The sequence below is a fragment of the Callorhinchus milii genome, unplaced genomic scaffold (assembly GCF_018977255.1).
Source record: "Callorhinchus milii isolate IMCB2004 unplaced genomic scaffold, IMCB_Cmil_1.0 Scaffold1, whole genome shotgun sequence".
NCBI lineage: Eukaryota > Metazoa > Chordata > Chondrichthyes > Chimaeriformes > Callorhinchidae > Callorhinchus > Callorhinchus milii.
In genome coordinates this window covers 7,594,885-7,621,127 of record NW_024704742.1, presented here as the reverse complement: position 1 = coordinate 7,621,127, position 26,243 = coordinate 7,594,885, and the positions used below count along the sequence as shown (strand labels likewise).

Below are 26,243 nucleotides of genomic sequence, written 5' to 3'. Positions count from 1 at the left end.
GATTTGGTAATCCATCAGGAGCCACTGGATAGTGGTTAGGACTGACCTTAGAGGAGGGATTGCTCCCTCTTTCCGAATCACAAAAAACCTCAGTTTTAGTTCCCTGGCTGCCCTCGCTGAGATCCCTGTTACAGCACAAGCCACGGTAATAATCAGAATAATCACTAGTAATCAGAAGCTTTTGTTTATGGTCTGAAAGGTGTGTTCACTTTTCCATAAATCAGCAAAAGGCAGATTAAGCATCAGCAGCCATACAGCACGGTAACCAGACGCCCAGGGGAATTAACAGCAGATGCACGGAGTCATATAGACACCTACGATTAAATAGCTTACGTCAGCCGGAACAGATAGCACTCATTGATTGTGGGAATAGCGTGCAACCACCTCAGAAAGTTAGTGCATTTCCCAAAGGTAGTTTCCTGTCTCCTGATGGTGAACTGCTAGCTGTCAGAGGATGCTGTGGGTCTTCGTGAAGGTGCTGTTGCCATCGCTCAATACCTACCTTTGCACTCTGGGGCCACATACAGTTGTGGAGCCTCCTCAGCACTCGACAGCTGTCACTAACACCCACAAACAGACTTATTTGCTTCGCTAGTTTGTTAAACAGTTAAAAGAACTGACTTTTCCGTTCACTAATCTAGCGCAGATTAGCTGCAATTTCCTGGGAGTGGATCACACTCCTACTCCCTCCCAGGAAGCCCACCTAAAAGGGACAGGAGTGAATTTGCAGTGCACACAATTGCACAACGAACATGGTAAGAACACAAGAATTTGCTGGAAGAAAGAGGACCAAGGTCCATCCAGTTCGCCTTCCACCATCCTGGCAGCCGCTTGCACATTGTCATGTCCCAAACTGTATACTGTGTCCCGAGATAATGTTTCCTTATAGAAATCTGTCTAATTTGTTCTTGGAGGAATCGACACTTTCTGCTTCCACCGTTTCTTTGGGGTACCTGTTCCGTACATTTAGTTAATCACTCACTCAAATGGTGTTGCCGCAACATGAACTACTTTACAATCATCAGACCATAACCCTCCCCCCACACACAAACCCTCTCTCCCTCACACATGATGTCAACATTTCAAAAACCTTAGAGGCAAGTGGGTGCAATGGAGACTCAGCCCCCAGATGCAACACTAAGTGGCGAAGTGGTGCAGTGTGAACCCTGATGGCAGGAGAGGTCCTGTCGGCAGAAGTAGAGTGTAAGCAGAGTCCCTGGTTCCTGCTGCGCTGTCATGTCAAAGCCAGGTACGCTCACTTGAGTTAAAGCAGATAATTGATATTGAACAATGTTTATTTGCACAGTTGCTTGTTCACGGTGAAATAGTGTTATGGGGATTACAATAAAAAGCCCACTGATGTAGCCTTTGTTGTCTGTGTTGCTGAGGGGAAAAGCATTGAATGTTCAACTTGCACAGAATCAAATTGCTTCCAACAGCGTTTGCGGGGATGGTGGGGGGGACACACGGGACACGTTAAATACTCTAATGGTTGTGGTTAATTTGTAAAAAATGTGTTTATCTTAATTGCTAAAGAAATGGTGCTTTTTTGTTTGTCATTTGATGTGTGGTTCTCTGGTGGCACACACGTTTAAAGCTGTAATTAGGTTAAGCGACATCTATCATGACGGATAACTGATGATTTTCCAGTCTGCCTCCACTGAGCTGGAAAGCGTTCCAAAAATTCTAAGCAGAATTAAAATAAACTGCTTGTTATGTACATAACGCTGTGATATGTTATTTTTTGATGAATGTTTCACCGATTCCTACGGATAAAAGCCAACCTAAATATATTAACATCCCCAAACCCAAGCGAGATACAGGGCTGATGTAAGCAGGTGGTTGTGGATGTGAGATGCTCACTGTGTTGGACCAGGAGAAAAGGCAGAGAGAGGGATAGAGAAAGAGATCGAGAGACAGTGAGAGAGAGAGAGAGGGCAAGAGATCGAGAGACAGAGAGAGAGAGAGAGAGAGAGGGCAAGGTGACATGATTATAAGCTAAGAAAACTAATTCGGTGAACAAAGACCCACCTGCATATTATAGAGCAAACTCAAATAGATGTAGAATGCTGAGTTCCTGGTGCTCTTTAATCCCCTTCTTTACACTGAGGGCTGGGAATTGACAGCGTTCTCACCAACACAAGATCTGCCGCTGAAGTGCTGCTCTACTGTAAGTGAAGCCTGAGATGTATTAACGTATGGTCATCGATTTAATCATGTTCGATATCTATCGCATCAAAGATGGCCCAAGAAATGGTGCTTTTTTCTTGTCATTTGATGTGTTGGCCTCCGAAACACAAGCTATTTTCTGAGCGCAGCATTGCACTTCGAGATCACGGACTGCGACATGAGTAGGATCTGAGGTTTTTAGTAATAAACTGGTCTCCTGGTAACCGGTAATCGGGTATCGTAGGTCACAAGCTGAAAGTCCCAATCCCATAGACCCAGCTTTACAGCCGACCCTAACACATCCAGGGTTGTGTGATTAATATCTTGAATCTGTCGCTATGTCAATCCCCATCAAGGTAGCGAGACTGCTGGGCAGCATGGCAAATTCAGACTCAATTGAAGGAGTCAAAGAATAAGCAGGTTTTGGTGTACAGCATAACAGTGAACGATATAGAATTTGCGTGAACTATAAAAGGGAGTCAAAGCGATTAGCATGAGATCCGACAGCAAAGCCACCGAGCAAGACGCGATGGCCTTGCGCTAATTCCTACCCTCAGTCTTAAGAAAATGCTAACCCAAGACTCTGCCAATACAACTCGTGAGGTCGGGAATTGTGACAGCAATCTCTGGCAATGATTTTTCTCTCTCTATGTATCTCTCACATTCTCTGTGGAGAATCGCATAACATCTATTGAGCATCTCCCTCAATGACGCAATCGAGATTGGGATCTTGTTTACCGGAGACTTGCAACACGGGGGCCAAATGCTACTTATTCAATGATCCATCAAAGTGACATGCAAATAATCTGGGCTATTGACTCTCTGTGATGCTGCGGGTGTGCTTACTAACCTCAATCCTGTCTAACTTCATTTATATTTATAATACTGCACTCTGTCCACTACTCCTATTTTAATCTAAGCCGCACACGCACACACAATCTGACTTCGCAATTTTCAGCATCAGTCGATTCACTCCACAGTATATCCTGTGAAGCGCTTTGAGACGTCTCAAAGACGTGATAAGACGCTATACCAAACGCAAGGATTATTATTATTATCAATATTCTGTAACACACCATTTTCGACATGTACCCAACATGATAATAATGTGTGATGTGAAGCGCTGTGGCGGTGATTAAGGGTCTGTCAGTTAATCATGCATATTTCATGTAAGGGTTGGTTGCATGTATGACTGAGATCATTACAAAACTCATACAGCCAACACTTCAGGGTGGCTTCTCTGCTTGAGAAGAAGCTCCCTAAGATCGCGATTTATTTTGTAAACTTGAATTATTACAGATCCCCACCAATGTGAGTTCTATCTACCTATTTTCCCAACTTGCTAAAATCCAAATTTAATGCAATGAGTTCACAAGATAAATTCAACCTGTCAATCTCATATCAACCTGTCCGCTCAGCAGTCTGTGACCTCTCCACATTCCCCCCCTGGCCCGCCCCACCATCGGCAGTTGGGCCTTCCGCCTTTTCTGCCCCATCCTATGGAACTCCATCCCACATTCCCTTTGCCTCACTCCCTCCCTTGCCCCTTCAAGGTGCGTCTCAAAACCCTCCTCTTCGACCGAGTCTTTGGCCACCCTCCTACCCTCCCTGCTCCTCCACCCTCTCTGATCCCAACCCCCCATCTCGGGTCCAAATGCTTGACTGTCCAGCACCTTGGGAGTTCCTCCCGACGTGAAAGACGCTGTACAAATGTAATTTTGTATTGCATTGCAAATTCAGATGAAGAAGGCCTTTTGAGCCAACTGAATCATCCTTCAAGAACACCCATCCCTGTCCTCCCATCACAGCAACAAGCTTTTTTTATATGAGTCCAGTGCGCTGGCTTCAGACGATTTTCATGGAAACCTGTTCCAGTCATTAATTATTCTCTGAGCAAAGAAAAAACTGGTATCTATTCTGAATCTGCTCTTTGCAACTCTAAACCTATGTTGTCTAGTTCTACTGACTTGGTGCAACTAGCACCCTTCGATCTTTTTCAACTCCCCCTTGGCAAATTCTGGCCCATCCATGGAGTGCATGTGTTTCTTATTCTTACTTCCTTTAATTTGTATTAAATTGTACTTATAGTTAGGGGTGAACGTGATTCTAAGGATTTCCTCTACTTCATCTCAACGGATCAGAGGGTTACATGGTCAATAACCCATCTTTTTGTTGGCTAGTCAGCTTCATGGACATCAAGTTAATCAGTGACGCAGATTGGCAGTTACATTTATGTTCCAGTGCTGTGCCCAGTGGCAGGCGTAACTGACAGCAATGTACTGAGGAGGAGGTACCACTTGCTGCCCCTCGAGCCACAGAGCGCGACCTCAACAGGTTTATTTTCTCATTGCCCCCAGAGGCAACAGAACCAAGAGTGTCTCTCCTTTCTTCCGAGTTATGTATCCTGGCCGTGGGTAGTCTGAGCTCTCGGTCAGCCCACATAGTCCACGTTCCCAACAATTTTTTACCTCTTCTTGATGTGTCAGTGGGACAAAATCCCAACACTGGCCTGCATCAAGCACTATCCAAACCCCTTCTTAAGGGGATAGTAAAGCAATACCTTTACATTATCAACACGGGTAGAGGGAAGTATTTTGGTGGTGACACTAACATTATCAAAATAGAATTGAAAGTGCTTCTCTGGGATATACTTGACCTTAGAATGGTTTTCTCCTGCCCATGAAATGGAAAAGGGTGATCATCTTCGGTATGAAACGTGAGCGGTCTAAAAAATGTAGGAAATATTCTATAATGTTACATAGCGACTGAACGATATCAAGAGTGAAGAGCTTAAAATGAAGTGGCATATTTTATAATCCATGTCGGAGGGATTTGAAGCATACAGTTGAATTACCCCTTATCTCTGGAAAACTGCACTAGAAACTTATCTGTGGGCATCAGGTTAAGAGAAATCACTAAAACCAAAATGTACAGCTTTATGAATGGAAAAAAAGACAAAAGCCTTGTAATGTATAAATTAAACATTGTGAAAGTATCTGGTTTGCATTATTTTATTGTTATGCACAGTATTGTACTAATATTTTGTACTTTAATTTCACCAAACAGTTAAATTGCCAGGTATAAGAACGTACATTGATCCTCATACGTATGAGGACCCAAGCCAAGCTGTCCATGAATTTGCTAAGGAAATAGATGCATCATGCATCGCCATTGAAAGAGTAATCGGAGCGGGTAGGTGACATCCTACAAATCTTTCTTGTTTTCTTTCCCGCACCAAACTCCACACGCCCGTCGCCTCAGTCCTTGGCAGGCTCCATTGCCTGTGGATCACAAAACAGATCGATTTCACACTCACCTACAAACTACTTCATGCCCTAGAACCTCCCTACCTTTCCAACCTACTCACATTCAATTCCTCTGCCCGCCCACCTTCGCCCGGGCCTTCTGTATGCCCTCTAACGCCCTACGCTCCACCATTGGTGACCGTGCTTTCAGGCACTATACTCCGGCCCTCTGGAACCCTCTGCCTTAATCCCTCCGCCTCATCTCCTGTTTACCCGTCTTCAAATCACACCAGAAGACTTTCCATTTCGACCGTGTCTACGGTCACCTCCCGTTTCTCTTTGGCTCGGTATCAAACTCTGCCGTTGTTCAGCAATCCACGACCCTACCCCATGTGAGAGGCGCAACATAAATGCAAGTGGTTGTTGTTCTAGTTGTTGTTTGTGGATTGCGCAGTGTATTGCACTTTGCATGCATCCAGTTGGAATAATTTTACATTGCAGTCTCTTGCTTTTCATTCTAGGCGAGTTTGGTGAGGTGTGCAGTGGGCGTTTGAAGTTAGCTGGGAAGAGGGAATTTCCTGTAGCCATCAAAACTCTAAAGGTTGGCTATACAGAGAAACAGCGCAGGGATTTCCTAGGTGAAGCAAGTATCATGGGCCAGTTTGACCATCCAAATATCATCCACCTGGAGGGAGTCGTCACTAAAAGTACGTATAGCTCTATTCATTAACAATACTTTATCTTGTAACACAGTAAATCAGGTGAATCTCTGAAAATGCCAATCGTGAAGCTGCGTTATACGATTATTTACAACAGGAATAATTTCTGCAAAGGTCACCATGTCTATCCTGCGCTTAAAGTAAGGGTTTAAATTTATTTCTGATTTAAGACCGTCGATTTGGGATTCATGTACAAAAAATATATAAAAGCTAAAACGCTTTATATACAAAGATCCAGCTGAGCTGGATTGTATGTTAAATTTTATATTTCTGAAAAAGCAATATTATTTGTGTGACTGAAATCCTTTTACGAATGATGCAATGATTGGATGATGATGACAATTCCTCATGGCCTTAAAATTTAAGATTGGGACATAGCTGTGTACATATTGACTGCCGAGTTCACACACAAAACGCACAGTCACTCCGCTTTACAGCATGTCCCCTGAGGTGTTTGGAGACATCTCATTGCGTGATAAAGCGTAATATCAAATTCAAGGATTATTATTATAATTTTGGAAAGTTCTTCCAATTCATTCTCAATATTGAAACATTTCTCCCCCTGTTCTTTGTATAATGATTATAGTTCTCTGCATGAACTGTGAGACGGCATTGTGCTGGTATGTTTATACTGCCAAATCGTTATCAAAAGCAACGCAGGTGCTAAGACTCTACTGGCGTCAATTCTATTACCTAATAGCAGAATTGACGCTATACTTTTTCTATATATATATTTTTATATACATGAATCCCAAATCGATGGCCTTATCATATCGGAAATAAATTAAAATTCTCAGTTTCAGTGTAGGTCAGATATGGTGACATTTCCGGAAATGATTCTATTCAGTAGTAGCATTGTAATATAAACAAGGAAATAAAATGGAAGCGAAATAGAGAACGGATCACAATAGTTATATACAGCTGTATGTTACTGTTATTCACTGCAAATTTGATTTTACTAACCACTGTTCTTTTATTGAAGAAGCTAAGCAAGTTCCCAATTTATTTTAAAAGTAGTGCTGTTATCTTTTTGGTAGACCACAATCTCATATCCTGAAATGGGCTATTGGTACATTCAGTTGTGTTGTTCTTAATTTCAGTCAATAGTTACTGTGCAGTTTCCCTATTCAGGGCATCACTTCTGCACACAACTTTCACTGTGGATGACAAGAATGACACAAAGCATCTTAATTAAATATTCAAAGATGGAAGAAGCATATTGCCATATAGTTTTCACACAATCTGTTGTTACAAATCTATCAACTCTGCTAAATATTTAATCAGACATCAGTTTAATTTTTCCCTTTGGTACAGTTGTTGGTCTTCAGATGACTTTTACTTTTAGCTGCAAATTGTATCGAGCGCTGTGGAAATGATTGCCTCTTTGTCTTACTCTTCAGTAACTACCCTCAAACATTATTATATATTGAATGATATATATATGCAATTTACAAGACCCTATATCAAAATGCAAAAGCAGGGATTATTATAGTTACACATATAGATTATAGTCTTTTTTTTTAGATTTTTAGTTTTTATACTTCTGTATGAAAGTGAACTTTTGCTAAAATCAAAGATGTTTGATTGTTACTTCCTGAAGAATAATTGTGAAAATCAAGGTTTCTTTTGAAGAAGATAATATAACAGGGGTGCAGTATAACAGGGGTGTGGGGAAATGTAAAGGTGCAGATAACAGAAACAAGGCTGGCCCCAAAATATTCTTGATAGTGTTCGTTAAACTTTCCCAATAGTTTTTTTGTAAACTGTTATGATTGTTGGTGTGGGTGGGAGGTGGATTTTCAGTTGCCATTGTATTGCTGTAATGTAATTATGTATTTCTCACTAGATAGGGTAGATATCTTAATAGCTAAATTCAGAGAGCATAGGCTTAATTAATGCCATGTCATAGAACCACATTTGCGTGAAATGAGGTACAAAACGGTTGAAATGTATTTGATAAATAAATGTCTGCATTAAAAGTTGCTGATCCATAACATAATAATTAAACGTTAAGGTTAGCAGCACTGTGTTCATCATCTCCTCCAGATAACATTGCTTACCCTGCAGTTTAGTCAGGACAAATTTGTAGATAATACAAAAATGAACATTGCTGCTTTCGATAGATGTTTTGCGGAAATGCTTTGCCTAAAACAAAAGCCCATAAGAATCTAGCCCCAACTATTTGGGAAAAAAAATTAAATTAGGGCATTCAATTTTAATTCCTTTGCTCTTCTATCGTAGAACACAGCTTTTGCTCCGCTTGTTACACCTGTTATATTGAAATGGTGTCCACTCGTTCTGCTGCCAGGGTGTGTCAGAAAGTATTGATCTCTGTTTATTTTCTAAATCCCAGTTAAAATCTTGCATAAGACTCATACAGTATGGGGATTATAACACAGCATCAATTTGCTTTGATGATTCATAGATTCATAGCATGTTACGGCACAGAAGGAGGCCATTCGGCCCATCGAGTCTGTGCCGGCTCTTTGACAGAGCAAGTCACTTTCACTAACCCAATCACCAGCTTTCTCCCCATAACCCTACAAACCCGTCTTCCCCAGATACCTGTCCAGTTCTCTCTTAAAAGCTGTTATCTTTATAATTATAATTATGTTATGTTTATAATTTATAATTATTATAGTTATCTTAAAAGCTTTTATGATGGTTGCACTGTGAACCCCATTCACTGTGCAAGAGCGTCAGCTGGATTTCACATCAAAACAGTTGACTTCTAAGTCATTAGGGTTACTGTTAATATGTAACAAAACACAAAGTGATGTTGATGTTGGTGACGATCCTTGTGACCCAAATGCTATCACGGCGACACAATTGCAGTGAAACATAGATACATAAACTATTTTGGTCACTCTGTGTTGATGACACTCTCAGGAAGTCATGCTGAACTATTACTCAATGAGCCTGGAGGGATGAAAGGATTTTCTTTAACTTCACCAGATTTAATTCAAAACTAAGCATGAACTGTGGTGTAAACCAGACAGGCAATAAAAAATAAAACGTGTATTTCTGCTGGTGAAAATAACTTGCACTCCTCTTGCTAAAACAGTAATAGTGTCCTTGCCCGTGAAAATGCAGCTTGTGATGGAGTCCTGTAAGCATAGTGGTTAGAGCACTCGCCTTACAAGCGAGAGGACGTCAGTGTGATCCGCAAACAGGACAAAACATTAGGCAAGTTTCCCTACTCCACACATCTCTATTTACCTAGCAGTAAGTAGGAACCTGGTTGTTAGTGGATTGGCAGATCGCTTTCCAAGGGTAATAATCTCTTCAAAAAAATGTTTTAAGTGAAATAACTTCTATTGTTTGATGTGTGTTTCAAGGTAAACCAGTAATGATAGTGACTGAGTACATGGAGAATGGCTCTCTCGACACTTTTTTAAAGGTGAGTTTTATCCAAATTTCAGAAATTAAATGGTTTGTTATTGTTTCAGTCATTGTTGTACTTCTTTCCCCATGAATTAGGAACAGAATGAGAAATGATGGCCAGTCAAAGCTTATGTTGGCTGTTAGGTCAATGGATAACTGAGAATAACATTGATGAAGTAATAGAATAATGCAACACATATATCCAGAAAGCATCTCTAGGCTACACTCTAAAGAAACACAATGCTTACCACTTATGTCTGCGAATTTTAATAAAAGACAATTTCTTTTCAGGATATTTGGGAGTTGGGGTGGGGAAATTTTCTGTTCAAAAAAAGTTTTCCATTAATGCTAGAGCTATGGAATAATGACAAAATTGTTCACCTATTTCTTTAGAAAAACGACGGCCACTTTACAGTAATCCAGCTGGTGGGAATATTAAGAGGAATTGCATCCGGAATGAGGTACCTTTCAGACATGGGCTACGTACACCGGGATCTGGCTGCACGGAACATCCTGGTCAACAGTAACCTGGTCAGTAAGGTGTCTGACTTTGGCCTCTCCAGGGTGTTGGAGGACGATCCAGAAGCAGCTTACACAACCAGGGTAAGTCAGGCCACATATAGAATCAGAAAATATTACAGCACAGAAGGAGGTCGTTCGGCCCATTGTGCCTTTGCCGTCTCTTTGGAAAAGCTACCCAATCAGTCCCATTCCCCCGCTCTTTCCCCATACCCCTACAATTTGTCCCTCTTCAAGTACCTATCTAATTCCCTTTTGAAAGTTGTTATTGAATCTGTTTCCACCACCCTTTCAGGCCGCGCATTCCAGACCGTAATAACTCTCTGTGTAAAAAGTATTTGGTGGAGGAAAGAGGTTGAATATTCTCTTGACACTGAGTTTGACAAAACAATGAGATCTCACCGTCTCTTGAGTTTGTAACCTTTTCACTCCTCACAGGTCCCGCCTGCTCTTAAGTTAAAGTGACTGGAGATTTCTCTTTGGTCAGTTTCAGTGAAACCGAACGTAAATGATTTTTACAGGTTTAAATGGCGTTGAAAGGTCAGTAAAGCAGTCCTGAAACAAAACGCTGGCTTGTAGTATTTTTAACATTTATTCCAAAGCAGTGTCCTTAGGTAAAATAACCAGTTTAATATCTAATCAATTTATGTGCGTTCACATTGAGTAAAGTCATGATTTCGATAATCAGAAGGGACTGGGTGAATGGACTTATACAAGAACCCACTGGCTGTATCTCGCTAATCAACTCACAGTGAATCATTTCTTTAGTGTCTAGTTCAAATTTCTTGCTTTTCCCTCAGGCTCAAAACACGTTCTCTGTCACACTTTTATCCAGTCACAAAGTGGTGACGTTTTGGATCCAGTAAAACCTGCAGTACTTTCACTGACTCAATTTTTTTTTGAACGCTGTAACTTCTGCTTATTAGTGATTAAAAAGAGCTGGTTTGGAAATGCTATTAAACACATGAGATCATTGCAGAACACATCATACATTTTTATTCATTAGCTTTTCCCTAAAACGTACAGCTTAATTAAGGACAATTTAAATTCATAGCAGCACCTTGGTGCCTTGAAAATGCTATTTCAATGGAAATGTATTGACTGTAAGATCACTGGCTTGGACATTGGTTACATCATTCGTTATGGTCATTCCGCACTATATAATTAATATCGACAGCAAGCTTCTGCCATGTTAAACTCCACTGGGATGTAGAAGAAGGAATGCCAACACATGAGTCATGCCTCTGTTAACCTAGCAGTAAATAGGAACCTGGTTGTTAGTCAATTGGCAGATTGCTTTTCCAGGGGCAATAAGCCCCTCAAAAAAACAATTACAAAAGATAAATAAATAATAATTTGGTCACTTATTCCACGCCTATTTGCGGAACACTGCTGTGTGCAATTGGCTGCCGCGTTTCACCCACAAAATATACAGTCAATTCATTTTACGGTACATTCTGTGAAGCGCTTTGAGACGTCTCAAAGATGTGGTGAGGCTCACCTGTGAAGCGCTTTGCGACATCTTCCCATACCAGATGAAATAATTATCACTTCTTAAATGGGTTGTTTCCTGGCCTGGTACAAGGATAGACCCAGGATTTATCAATTAGAAATGGATATTATTCAGTAAATTTATTTGTGAATAATCTTCAGATTTAAACGGTTGATTATAAGGGTTTGGATGGTCTGTGCATCTCTCAGATGCCGTCAGTGCTATTCAGGGGGAAACAAAGCTGTACTTCTGCATCAAATTCTAGCTTGAGAGGAACAGGCTTGAATCAGCAGACAAACGAAATGTTAAATTTGCATTTCATTTACTCTCGTTCAACATTCGCACTGAAGAAGGTTACCGGGAAAGATAACCGAGGTCAGGTCGCTGGATTCATTCAAGACAGTCGCGTAGACGTTCTGGAGGAATGAGATCAAATGGGCTCATCTGAACCTCTCTTGTGATCAGGCCTTCGACTGCCAGGCTGCCATCACACCACCTGTCAAGGCTAAACTCAACAACAAAGAGGAACTTGAATCAGTTAAATCAAGTCCCTGTGATCGCCTCCCAGCCGAACATTAGTTCTGATGAAGGGTTCGACCCGAAACGTTTGCCCCTTTCTCTCTCGTTTCGTTGCTAGCTTTCCCAGTTGTGCGTTTCTACCATCAGGCCTGTGTTTAATTCAGACGTTCAGGCATTTTTTTATATACAAATCTCAGTCTAAAGGATAAATTCCATTCACTAATGATGCATCAGTGGGGTTGCTGACACACCAAGTGTCACAGTGCCTAGCCTGGAGGCACTGCTCTATGTTAATCTTTCAGGCGGTGCCAAATAAACAGTGGTGATTGGAATGGACGGCTGGCCAGCTTTCTTGCTGGTACATCAGAATCCCAACGGATAGTCGGCGAGGAAGTAGCATTGCAGGACACCGCACAGTTGCTGCAGCTATTTGTATTAAAATAACAAATATTAATCCTTGTATTAGATAGAACCTCAAAAGTGTCAAAGTTAATTGCTTTCAACTGTATGTTTGTAGGAAAACGAGGCAGTCAGTAAGCATGCAGCAATGTCCCGGAAATGGCCATAAAGTGTCCCAGAAATGGCCATTATTATTATTAGTAGTAGTTGTATTCACAACTGGGGGAGCAACACAATTATTTTCCATTTATAATAATGATAATAATAATAATAATAATCCTTGCATTTGATATAGCGCTTTTCACGTTGGGAGGATGTCCCAAAGCGCTTCACAGAATACACTGTAAAGTGAATTGACTGTATATTTGTGGGCGAAAGCAGCAGCCAATTACGCACAGCAATGTCCCACAAACAGTCGTAGATTGAAAATGACCAATTTATTATTGTTTTTGGTTTTGGAGGGATTATTATTAGGCTCTGTGTGGAGTAAGGAGACTTGCCCAAGGATTCGCCCTCTGCCTGGAATTGAACTCAGGTGTCTCGCTTGCAAAGTGAGCGCTCTAACCACTGAGCTACAGGACTCCACTCAAATGCAATAAACCTTGCATTTGATGCAGCGCCTTATCACGTCTTCGAGACGTCTCAAAGCGCTTCACAGAATATACTGTAAAGTGAATTGACTGTATATTTTGTAGGCAAATGATCAATTTTATGTGGGATTTGTTGACCGAGACACCGGGAGAATCGCACTTCTCTTTACAAATTGTGTTTTGCATTGTTGGAGGTGAGAGGTTAACCCAAGACGCGGTCTGCCTGTTCAGGTGGACGTTAAAGATCCCACGGCAGTATTCAAAAAGAGAAGGGAGTTTCTCCCAGGGTCCTGGCTAACAATCTCCCAAATAAAATTGGTCATTCACTTCATGGCTGTTTGTGGGACACAGCTGTCGGAATTCGCCCACAAAATACATAGTCAAAACCGCTACGCAGTATTTCCTGTAAAGCGCTTTGATATGCATCTGCGATGTGATAAGGCACTGTATCAAATGTAAGGTTTGTTATTCATAACATCTACTTGAGGAACAGGTAGATGAGACCTCAATTTAACAATACAATTTCACCAATACAGCCCTCCCCCAGTACCAAGCTTGAGTGTCAGCCTAGATTTTGATACAAGTTCTGAAGTGGGGCATGAATCCCCAACCTGTTAATCAAGAAGGCTAGAACTAAGCATCCCAAGCTGACTCTATCTTCCCCCATTTGCAAAGCTAGGTGCAAATTTGTTATCAGTTACTGAGGAAACTCAGCGAGATAAAAAAGCATACGTTGCTGGCCGGTGCAGGTAACTTAAGCGCACAGAGGATTCCTGGCCAGAAAAGATTGGAATGCAGTGGAACTTGTTTAACTTGTTTAATAATAATAATAATCCTTATACTTGGCGTAGTGCTTTTCATGTCAGGCAGATGTCTCAAAGAGCTTCACAGGATATACTGTAAAGTGTAGTGACTGTGTATTGTGGGCAAACTTATTATTATGGATTATTATTATTATTATATTAGTTCCAAGTCCTGATGTGGGGCTTGAACCAGTAAACCTTCTGACACAGACGCGAGAGTGCCCCTAACTGAGCCAGAATGAGATACAAAGGCTTATAACTTGTTCTCTTCAGAGATGTAGAACTCTGCCTCTCCCCCATCCCGTTCTCTCAGGTAGAGGTGCTCTGCTCTTCCGGATAGAGCAATATCAGCTTGTCTACCTATAGTTCGACAAGGTTAATATGTTTTGGTTGTTTCACTGGCAGCTGATGATAAAGCAGAGGCTAAAAGCTTTAAACCATGATTCACAGTGAGCTTTCTGCTCTTTCTGGTGTGTGTCGTTCGCCAACCGTGGATGTGGTGCTACTAGGAGAATTATATAGGCTGTGAGCAATAAGTGAGCAACGATACTTCAACATTTCCTGTGTGTTTTGTGTACCTCATGGCAGACGTCTCTTGAATCAGCTTAATCAAAGAGTCAGTCTCATACGTGGGAGTATTCAGACTGAATGAGGGCAGCCAATTAACAGGCAGCCAGCCATGGCATGTGGGCTTTTCTGTGCAGAGATCAGCTGCCACCTGTCACTTCCATTTAGCTAGAGATTCAACATCTTTTTCTCCAATCTGCTCAGAGACTTGACAGAATATCTTTGCTCTTTCCGAACAGGGAGGGAAGATACCGATCAGATGGACAGCTCCAGAGGCAATAGCCTACCGCAAGTTTACCTCTGCCAGCGATGTCTGGAGTTACGGAATAGTCATGTGGGAGGTGATGTCGTACGGGGAAAGACCTTATTGGGATATGACTAATCAAGATGTAAGTACTCCTGAGCATTTGGGTTTTTGTAGCTATCGAAAGATTCTATGGGAATATTTTTCATTCCCTTCAGGCTCTCACTGGGCAACTTTTTAAACATCGAACTCTGCCCACATTTCGAACTAAACCCTTTCACATTCTCGGGTGAAAGTGAAATAACAGAGGGAGTCACATTCTGCCCAAGTCTAGGTTTACTCTGTTAACATAGCATTTAGGAGCATCTGGGATTTGGTAGATTGTAGCATGCAGCTGTTTTTCTGTAGTTCTTAAAAGACACTTACAGAAAACTGACTTCAAAACTAAGGCTGTGTTTAAGAATTCACCACATCCAAACAGCTCTCTGTGTAAAATAAAATCCTCCAACTTCCCCTTTGTTCCCTTGTTAATTATTTTAAATTGACTTCCTGCAGTCAATAATTCCTCCCTCTCTCCTCTTAAGAAAACCCCTTGTCATTTTAAAGACCTCTAGGAGGTCCCTTCAACTTTCTTTGTTCCAAATAAAAAATAGACCTAGTACATCTAGTCCCTGGTTATAGGTTCAACCATTCATCCCCGGTATCATCCTAATAAATCACCTGTACACCCTCTCTTTGTCTCTGATGTTCTTCCAAAAGTGGGGTGACCAAAACTGGACGCAAAGCTCTTTCTAACTGCGTTTCTAACTAGTAATGTATATAGGTTAACTATCACATTATTCCATGCACATATTTATAAAACCAGGTTCCCATTTGCTTTCTTCACAGCTTTGCCCACTTGCCTTCTGAGCTTTAAATATATATATATGTTAACCCCTTAGGTTTCTCTACATTGCTTTTCCTTTGAAGGTAATATTCTTGTTAAAATTGTCATCAAGTGGATTTTAAGGGTCAGGAATGCAACATCCTACTTTGCTATATTTGTGTTTCAGTTTTGCTCCTCTCTAAAGGGCTCCTGCTAGAGTGCAAGTCACAGAAATCAGTAAATTGCATTTTGTCCTGATTGAGTTAGGATCATGAATATCAGCAGACTATCAAGCTGATCCTAGCCTCAACATCCCCACTCACACAGTGTGTAGCCACCTTGACTGTGTTTTTCTCCTTCACTGCTATTTATGAAACATGAATCCATCCGCAATAGATAGATAGATAGATAGATAGATAGATAGATAGATAGATAGATAGATAGATAGATAGATAGATAGATAGATAGATAGATAGATAGATAGATAGATAGATAGATAGATAGATAGATAGATAGATAGATAGATAGATAGATAGATAGATAGATAGATAGATAGATAGATAGATAGATAGATAGATAGATAGATAGATAGATAGATAGATAGATAGATAGATAGATAGATAGATAAACGTCTGCTGACAAATAGTACTCTTTGTTCCTGAAAAATAAATCATTCCGGTATTTTGTGAACCAGAGATCTATTTACAATACAAAATACAATACAATGCAAAATTGCATTTGTTTAGCGCCTTTCGTGTCACGGGAGGACGTCCCAAGGTGCTGTGGCATTATTTGGTGCTTAACGGTTTCACTGGGAGAGAGTTGAGATAAGATTTGTTTTACGAAAACACAGTTCCACACTTTCCAGATAGCTCTGTGGGGCGCTTTGAGACGTTTCGAGGTGATAAGGCACGACATGAAAAATGCAAGGATTTGATCTGATCATTGTGTCCTGAGCTTTGGCGTGGATCTGCATTACAGAAATGGTTGGCTTGTTTCCGGCAGGTGATCAAAGCTGTGGAGGAAGGCTATCGCTTGCCAAGTCCCATGGACTGCCCCGCGGCTCTGTACCAGTTGATGCTCGACTGCTGGCAGAAGGAACGCAACAGCAGACCCAAGTTTGAGGAAATCGTCAGCATTTTAGACAAACTGATCCGCAATCCGTGCAGCTTGAAGACATTAGTCAATTCTTCCACGAGGTATTTATTGCAGCGTCCGCTGCTGATGCTGCTTCTTGTTGAAATGCTGGCAAATTATGTGTTATTTTGGGGACTGCGATGTCATTGACTTGCATAGCAAAGTCTTACCTGTCAGCAGGGAAGGTGCTTTGGATGTTACCGAAGAATTTGTGCGCACTTTGGAGTGCATGCCCGTTATTTACGCGAGAGAAGTCAGTGAGGTCTGCAAAAACAAAAACAACCGCGACAATGTGCATTTATAGAGCGCCCTTCACGCAGGATGGCTCCCAGAGCGCTTCATACCTGAAGAATTGCGTACGGTTGTAGTCGAGGTCGACATACTGTAAGGAGTTGTTCAAGTCCTAGAGAACACAAAAAATTCTTCCCGCCCAGATCCTGTTCACTCCTGCGAGACAAAGTCCTAACAGGTTGAGTGGTCTTAGCTGGACAAGCAGCAGTTGTTTTGCAACGGGAAACTTAGGCTCCAGCTGTACCCCAAAGCACACTGTGTGATTCCCAAAGCCTTGGCTGTCTCCATCCCATTCCTGATACTTTCCACAGTTAGGGAAACCGGGTGAAATTTCACAGGGAAATTTCCATGTATAGGTGGACAAACCATATGAGGATCTCTGTCTGGTTTGGATATTTTTGAATCATGGTGATGGGTTTTTGCATATTTTATATTACGTTGTTCTCTTCATTTTCAAAGTGACGTATCAGGGGCGATCGAGTCGTTAGTTTGTTTTAAGCCCAGCTACTGTCTAATTCAACAGTTCATTTTTGGCCACTCGTCCATCGTATCGACCAGATTTTGGAGAGCAGCAAGGTTTCTTCATGCAGTGTTTGTGAAGATTCATGCTGTGAAAATAATGGCTTCGTTGTGGGCTCAGCAAGCTGTGTCGGTGGGTGTTTGACGCATAGCCCAGCTCAGTCCAAAGCCCTGATTGTCTAACGCCTTGGGACCTCCTCCCGACGTAATTTTGAATTGTATTGTATAGCCAGGCTGTGGGGTTGAATTTTTTGTTATACAAGATCAAACATGACTTCAACACTCCCGTTCTCCACAGTCGATTGAGCCTGTTAGCATTCACTGCCTGGGTTCACACATGACGATAACCTAATGCAATGAGGTATCAGAGGGCAATCAGTTCCTGTGGAGTTGTACCTAATAGAAGGGAACAAGGTGCCAGCATTGTCTGGAGATAAGGAGGCGGGGGGGGGGGGGGGGGGGGGGGGGCGGTGAAGGGGTGGCGGCAGGCATAAAAGGTGCAGGAAATAAACATTTCTGGGCGTTGCAAATTACACACGAAAAGTAAAACCTCATTGGCTTTGAATAATGCCAAGTGATAACGTCAATAATCTTAAAAAGTGTGTACGTAATAATATAGATTACATTGATTACATTTCACCAATGTAACAAAATGAGAAGGGCAAAACATAATCAGCATTCCACATTGGTCCCAGGGCAGAATAAACTGAAGCAAGCCGTTGGTTCCAATTATGTAGCCTGAAACCTGATGGTGAATGTTTCGATGCTAGAGAAAATGTGGTGGAATACAAATGGGCAATCCTCAGATCACGATCAATATAATATAGTTCACCTAACCAGGCTGTACCTTAGATAGGGACCACATCTGTTCCCTGTATGCATCAAAAGCTGAGCAAGCGTTCACTAAGAGTTCACATGTCAGTTCACATTGGGAGTGTAAGGGATTAGACCCATGACAAAATAGAAAATGTTGACTGAGTGAAACGTCCGCAAAATACAAATAAAATAATTTCAAAATATACAACGATTAAAGAAAGATTAAAAAGCTGGGCAACGGAGCAAGAGAGAGCTCTGTCTTCCTGAGATGTTGGATGCCTTGGGAAGTTTCCAGTATTCTCAGGCTATGTAAGTCAGAACTGAATCCTTCGATATGTAGGTTTTAAAACATGTGGTTTATTAAATGTAAAAATGAACAGAAGTAAGAATGTGGCTGCAACGGAGACAACTGAGTGGGAATTGGAGTCTTATCAAAATAGACTGAATGATTGCATGTGCTTCAGTAGTCAATAAAATATACGTTAAATTCGACCTTTTTTTACATTCTAAATGCATCTGATACATGTGAGATTGCTGTTAGTGGTGGAGCTGGAAGATTGTCCAAATGCAGCAAACCAGCAGAAAAAGAGACACAAAAATATAGCAAGCATGGGAGAGAAGCAAAAAATCTATTGTACATGTAGCTCACAATACAAACAATACAAATTTATACTTATATGGTGCCTTTCACGTCTTGAGGACGACCCAAGTGTAACAGTCATCCGAGCTGGGGACGGGAGCTGTGGAGGTTGGGAGGGGAGGAAATGGGGAGGGGAAAGATGACCGAAGGCGCAGTCAAAGTGGTAGGACTTGAGATGGACAGTGAAAGGGTGAAGGAGGGAGCGAGTCAGAGGAGCCCCAGAATGAAATTCCAAAGAGTTATTAGCTTGTTATAAAATTGCCTAATCACATATATATTTCTTTACTGTGGTCCGACCAGAAATTTGCCACATAGCAGACTTTGCTATACAAGTCGTGAGCTTGGTGTTAGCTCGGCTCAGTTGATAGCACACTTGCCTCTCAGATTTTAGTCTTTTTTTCTGTCAGCCAGGTTGTCTTGACACATGCGGAAACCCATCACCATGTCTTAAGAGTATCCAAACCAAGCTGAGATTTCCATGCATCCCACCTACACATGGAAAGCCCAGAGATAGATTGTTGGAATGGTATGTGCATGAAAGATCCCCAGATAAAGTTGGTTCATCCATTTCTTCCTAATTTGAAAGACGCCGTATTAAAATGCAAGGATCATTATTATTTTATAGTGTAATTTAATTGATCAATTTGCACAGGTCCACGCTTGATTATTATAAAGAACTAATCAGATGTAGGCGATTTTAAGCCTCGCTGTGCATTATAATTAACAGAATATATGAGACAAACATTCTAAGTTAATATGACAATCTTAATAAAATACGAGTGTTTTCAGTGGACTGTTTTCTACACCTCCCCTGTAACGTACATCACCTTTGCTTCAGCAGTTAGTGATGAATAGGTGAGTTTGGTGAGTGGCTGGGTGGGGTTAGGTAGCCGCCGAAACCCTCATACATGCTTTCGTTACATCAAAGCTCAACTAAGAAAACTCCTTGCCTGTTGGCCTCCCCAACTCCTCCCTCCACAGGCTGCAGATCATCCAGAACTCTGCAGCCTGTGTCCTCTCCCGCACCAGGCTCCTCGCCCGACTTCACTGGCTTCCCATCACACAGAGGATACAGTTCAAGATCCTGGTCCTCACCTTCAAAGCCCTCCATGGTCTTGCTCCCCTACATCTGCGAGCTCCTAATCCCCTACCACCCTGTTCGCTCCCTCCGCTCAGCGGGCTCTGGCCTGCTTCACTATCGGCGAGCGGGCCTTCTGCCACTCTGCCTCCACCCTCTGGAACTCCATCCCACAGTCCCTCCGCCTCGCCCCCTCCCTCGCCATCTTCAAGACCCATCTCAAGACCCTCCTCTTCAATCTTGCTTTCGATCTCCCTGCTTCCCACTCGCCCTCCCCCTTCCCCACCCCGAACCTCAGCTCGGGTCCGTAACTCTGTCTGTCCAGCGCCTTGGGGCGGCCTCCCATCGTGAAAGGTGCTTTACAAATATAATTTTGTTGCTGCTGCTGTTGTTATTTAAACTTTTTATTTCAGGTCTTAAATTTTATTTTATTTTAAGCTAAATGAATTGCTCAGGCTGTGATTTACACACTTTTCTTCCCATCTAATAAATTCTGTGCTTTTTCACACATGATGTCAGATTACTGATCAGCAGGACATTAGTGGTAGAGCTGCGTATCAAAATCCATCCTGTTTATATCTAGTAACAATCGAAACAGACAGAGAAGACCACTGAACTAGATGTATCAAAGGGACCTAGAGTTTTATTTTGAATTAAAGTGCATGGCAAATCTGGTCTGTGATGCAAGTTGTACTAATCATTTGTAAACTTCAGCCTGTGTTGTCCCCCGTGTTTTGGGGACACCTCCTGACATGTAATGCAAATTGTGTGCAGAGGAAAATTTAGGTACCATTAATTGGTTAATGACTCTAAAACTAGAACATTTTTCATTTTTGTGTGTTCATCATAACAAGTGCTCAAGAAAAGGCCAAGATTGACATTCCTTTAATGCAACAATAAGATTTCCATTCCCATAAACATCCAAATGACAAATTATGAGTCCATTTGCCCATTGACATTTTTGCAATTTATTTGAGATATTCACTGGAAATAGTTTATAAGTGAGGACGGCTATACTTTTCTACATTTATGTCCTTTATGAAATGCTTGACAGCGATGCCTACAGTTTTGTTTAAATGGTCTCTCAAATTGTCTTTAGGGTTGGATTGCAAGTTTCACCCGTAACCTCTTTGTGTTTTCGTTAAAGAGAAGAGTCGTGCACTGCTTTTGTAGCAGGAGGGTTATATTCAGCTGCAGTTATTGTGATACACATTTGAAAAGCGACCAGATGTAGTTTGCTGAGCCATTCAGAACTGAAGACGGTGCCATTTTCCTAACAGGGCTGTGCATTGTATTTCTTTCCTGTTTGCTCCAGAATGACCAACTTGCTGGTAGAGCACAATACCACAGGGCTCAATGCCTTTCAATCTGTGGGAGAGTGGCTGGAATCCCTTAAGATGGGTCGGTACACAGATAATTTCAATGAATGTGGATACACCTCATTGGACATTGTGGCAAAACTAAGCTTAGAGTAAGTAATTCTCTTTCTATTGTTCCTACTTAACAGAAAGTGACCTTCATGAAGTGCCAGCGTAAGGAGGTATACGGACCGCTTGTTTTACTTTGCCATCAGATCACTTGTGTATCCAGCCGTACATATCCTCCTGTCCATCATTCAAATGGAAAAATGAATGATTCAAAATGAAATTCGTCGACATTGCCCTGCGCAATGGACTGCACTGCCCTTCACAGCCCCTCTGCAACTATTGTTTCCTTAAAAGAAGCACAAAGCAGCTAAAACGATTTGGGCATTTGCCAAACAAACCGATCAGGCTGAATGCCGGTAACTCTAGGTTCACAGTTTGGGTTTGGGTGCTTATCTCTTTGCAGCAAAGGACTTCCTTGCTTTGTTTTCAATTGAAAGGTTTCTAAACTTGTCCACATACCGCACTTGAATTGATGTGATAAAATAAAGACTATTCCTGTCATGACTGCAATTTCCAGTGGAAACGCACCACGTAAAGATCAATATCATTCTCCCACTCTCATACCAGCCATCCTCAATTCCCCATCTTTCATTGTATTCAGATTACACGGACACAATACATCTTTCTTTTTAAACTGCTTAGAGAAGAGAATCCCTTCTGAGTTAGACTATAGTGTTGAACATAAACAGTATATAAACAGTTTTGCCCACAAATATACAGTTAATTCACTTTACAGTATATTCTGTGAAGCCCTTTGAGATGTCTAGAAGTGAGGACGGCTATATCAAAGCACTATATCAAAGGTTTATTATTATTATGTATACATATACACAGGGTGACCAAAAAGTCTTGATGTCTATTATCTAAAAAAAACTAATTATTTATTTAAGACTTATTAGACATTGTAATAGTATCACAATTTCTTGGTCATCCTGTGTGTATATATTATATATATAATGGGGGGATTCTCCCCTTGTTGAGATATTTACTGACCTTTGCTAGCATGCCCTTGCAATGGCAATATGTGAATAAAGTCCCACATTGTGAACCAGTGGGAATCACTCCTCGTTTGTGCCAAAAGTCATCGTCGGTGACTGCGTTAACATCCTAAATCTGGCAGCCCCTCATCGGTACATCACGATTTAATGTCAGGCATTAAATTAATGTACGTAGAACACGAGTCCTGTCCCTTCACCTGAGTCTCGGTTGTGAAAAGAACCAGTTGCACAGCCCATCGAGTTGGGGCTCGTGAGACCGGGTCTCTCTACGCGCTTATGAAACCCAAGATGATTTCTTTCTGCGTCGACCTTTACTCTTTGGGTTGGTGAACAGAACTGAACTGTTGTTATTGTCGTTTGCTCCACAGAGATTTGAGGAGAATCGGAGTGAGCCTCGCTGGCCACCAGAAGAAAATCATGAATAATATTCAGGAACTCAGGGTCCAGCTTATGAACGGCAGCATAGCCATGTGACTGGGCCCCTGCGCCTCGAGACACCGCTCGTCAATCAGCACTTTTTTTTTCTGAACCGAAACTTGTATTTGTTCACTGCTCGGAGACGGGCGAAAAGCAAAGACCTGCAGTGCACAGACCTGCAATGGGATAGAAAAAAACACATCACCCCTCCTCGGATCAGCCTTTCAATTGCTTTTTCTGCTTCCGTGAATTTCATATTCATCCAAAAAGGAGAGGGAATAGCGCAGAAGGGAAGTTTTAACGGGGACATTTCACCTTTCTCCCTCCCAAACGAAGCAGCACTGCAAACTTTGCCCCTTCACTTGTTTCTAAGAAGGTTGCTGCAGCACCTTTGACATTTTGTTTCGCTGTAAACGCCTGTGATTCTCCTGTGGGAGGACTCGAACTTTCTTTATAGGCCAATTTCAATGGATTCGGGGATGGCAGTAGAACCACAATAGTTTACGTCCGTTTACTGTATCGAGTCTCTCAATGACTTACAGTGGTGTATTGAAGAGCAATATAATTATGTTTACTACTTGGTAGTAATTTTTTTGTAAATTATAAGTGCAGTTATAACATGTATTTAATAAGTTATAGAAAGTAGTGTATAAAGTCTTTGCTTGAATCAGTCTTGATCAGTATGTATTTATTAATTGAAATGGTAGAGGATGTCATGAAACCCGTTAGTTGAAAACGTATACATTTGCTTTGCCCGCGCTTTATATGTATATACTGTACAGTTTGCTACTGCAGGGTACAGATTTTTTCTGTGTGACAAATCTGCTTAAATGTATGACTTATATGTGGGTTTGGCTAAAAAAAAATGAGTGCTGCATAGTTGTAAAATGTCATGGTGAGAGTTCCTTAAACTTTAGAGTCGACGACCTTGTTCTGAGTAGTGTGTGACACGCCAATGTGTTTTTGTAACAGTATCGTTTAAAGGGCTTCAGTGCTCAGACGTGTGGAGTAGAAAGTGCTCACATTCTCACATTCTTCCCCGATATCACAGTGAATATCAAACTGAGTTCCAGGAGATTGGCTGGGTCGTCAGTGGGATGCCCTTTTCAATCATCTTTGCCTTTATTTGTCAGGCAACACGAACAACAGTTTTTTTTTAAAACTCTGTGCAAGTTTGATCTTGAACAGCAGATGAGCTGCTTCGACCAATGCACACGGACACCAAGGAGCCCAATTTAAACACTGCGTTCGCATAGTAATTTAGTTCCAGGCTCGTGGTGCTTGTATTTGAATAACTATGTTACAGAAATGTAATGGAGCAAAGGGGGAAGATGGATAAATGAGCATCTTTAATGAGCATTTACTTAACTCGCATCAACTTAAAGGAAAACTCCAGACCTCTGCGTAACAGATATTTTCAATGTTGCTTGATGAGCATTGACCAGCATTTATTTTCAGCATTATGTACTCTTTTTAATGATTATAAAACCGTTTTTGCTGGCAAAGCACGAGGTTGTAATCATCTGGGTTACGTTAGGAGCAAGATTGATTGTCAGCGAGAGTGAGATGCATTTTGCAAACCTATTTAGAGGTTTGAATCTGTCTTTATTTTGCAGAAAGAGAGTCAACAAAAATAGATCATTATCCTAAACCAAGAGTCCAAGTCAACAAGACTTGACAGTTCTGCATTTTGTTTGCAAACGCCCGCAGATCATTTACTTTTTCTTCTGGTCCTTTCTGGGTTCAACATGCACGTGTGCTAACATCAGCACTAAGCTAAAGGTTGACTTACACTAGACACACTTTGAAGGATTTGATAGAAACACTTGTAGTTTGCTGTTTGGGCCGTACAGAGCGGCTTCAGACTTTCAACCCCAAAGTGTCCCCCTTCTGTTCCAGCAGAGTCTAGGATAAAAATTGTGCTGCAGATCTATAACCTCTGATATTTATTTACTCTAGCATTCACTTGCTTTGTGACAGGCATAGTGCTTTGTATAAATGTATGGTTATCCATTTTGTAGGTGCTAAATAACAGGAGTGCTTTGTTTTAAAAAGTCTATTCATTTGAAGTATGAGATTATTGTTAAACCAAGGTACGAGATCTGAAGTTTTAGGACTGGGTCACTTTAGTTGAACATATTTACACAGAGGGAAGGATTTTAAAAGGGAATTGATAGGGGCAGCAAGTTACCAAAGTGTCCTTTCACCCCCGAAACATCCCACAGTAATGGGATGAACATCTCATCTCTCTCTGCTTGTTGTAAGAGTCTCTTGAATTGACGTTGATCAATCTCACCTCGAGTGGGCGTGGACGCTCAACAGAACTAAACTACTGCCCAGAATTTGGCACTGAATCTGCGTTCTCACTCAAATGAGACTGAAGGGTGGTTGGTGCGGTGGGGAAAGCACAAATCACATTGGTATAATGGGGCAAGAGGGTGACGGGAAGAAGTATTCTTCCACCACCTTCACAGACCATTGCCATCTCTCACCTAGTTCAGCACAGAACTTTGCTTTAATGCCTTAGTCAGTAGCTTCCTGAAACAAGCACATCATTTGTTACAGCTCCACTGGACTCCTCATGTACTATCTGGCATTCAAAGCTATGACCATTCAAAGTTACTGGAATATTGTCAGATACAGAAAAAAAATGTGTTGCTTGAAATTGAACTTAGGTTGATTTTAAATACTGTATTCTGAATTTAATAACAATACAATGTGTGTGTGTGTGTGGAGAGGGGTGGGGCGAGGGGGGTGGGGGGGGTGTAGAAGAGGGGGGGAGAATGGAACGTAGAACCAGACCAATTCACAAGTGAGATGGAGGAGCTAGGGTTCATTGTCGATTGATAAATGAGATTGGGGTGATTGTCCAGATTGGTGTGAAATATCTGATTTAACCTTTAAAATTGATTTCGGTGAGTTTGACAAGTGCATCTAGAAAAATAAATGGAGGACTCCGGTCGAAAGCAATCCTATGATAATTATGAGAACATTAAGTCTCATCACATGGAGTTTTCCTTTAAATCATAGGAATGAATGCAATTATACACCAGTCTGAAATTGCAGAAAATCTTGCTGTCATGGAGTTCCTAGTGATTGACAGTGAAATATGTGAGAACATAGAGGGAAGCATAAAATGCATTATTATTTAGTAATTTGTACTTGGATTGAAACTCTTGAGGAAAAAATCATTTTCCCATTCAGAACTGAACAATAGAAAGCACTTAAATCTGATATTTACTATGTAACAATAAATCACATATTAATACTATTAAAAGCAAAATGTTAGTTTCAGCCATTTACTATAGCACTACATGAAGCTTCGATAATAAAAACACGAGTGTGCTTTATTTATTATTTTAAGGCCAATATCCTGACACTGTGTGTATTTTGTTTGTGTACATG

The 26,243-nt window shown here is 41.3% G+C and overlaps 1 protein-coding gene across 1 annotated transcript in view; it reads left to right on the top strand.

The window, feature by feature from the left end:
• LOC103182112 (ephrin type-A receptor 5) overlaps positions 1-25,500 on the top strand; it is a 161,170-nt gene extending 135,670 nt beyond the window's left edge. The window contains exons 10-17 of the mRNA XM_007898969.2: positions 5,236-5,361; positions 5,936-6,121; positions 9,472-9,533; positions 9,911-10,120; positions 14,646-14,795; positions 16,521-16,714; positions 21,312-21,467; positions 22,790-25,500. Of these exons, the coding sequence (XP_007897160.2) occupies positions 5,236-5,361; positions 5,936-6,121; positions 9,472-9,533; positions 9,911-10,120; positions 14,646-14,795; positions 16,521-16,714; positions 21,312-21,467; positions 22,790-22,895 (1,190 nt within the window). The 3' untranslated portion in view covers positions 22,896-25,500. The remainder of the gene's footprint in view (positions 1-5,235; positions 5,362-5,935; positions 6,122-9,471; positions 9,534-9,910; positions 10,121-14,645; positions 14,796-16,520; positions 16,715-21,311; positions 21,468-22,789) is intronic.
• Positions 25,501-26,243: the final 743 nt, after the last annotated feature.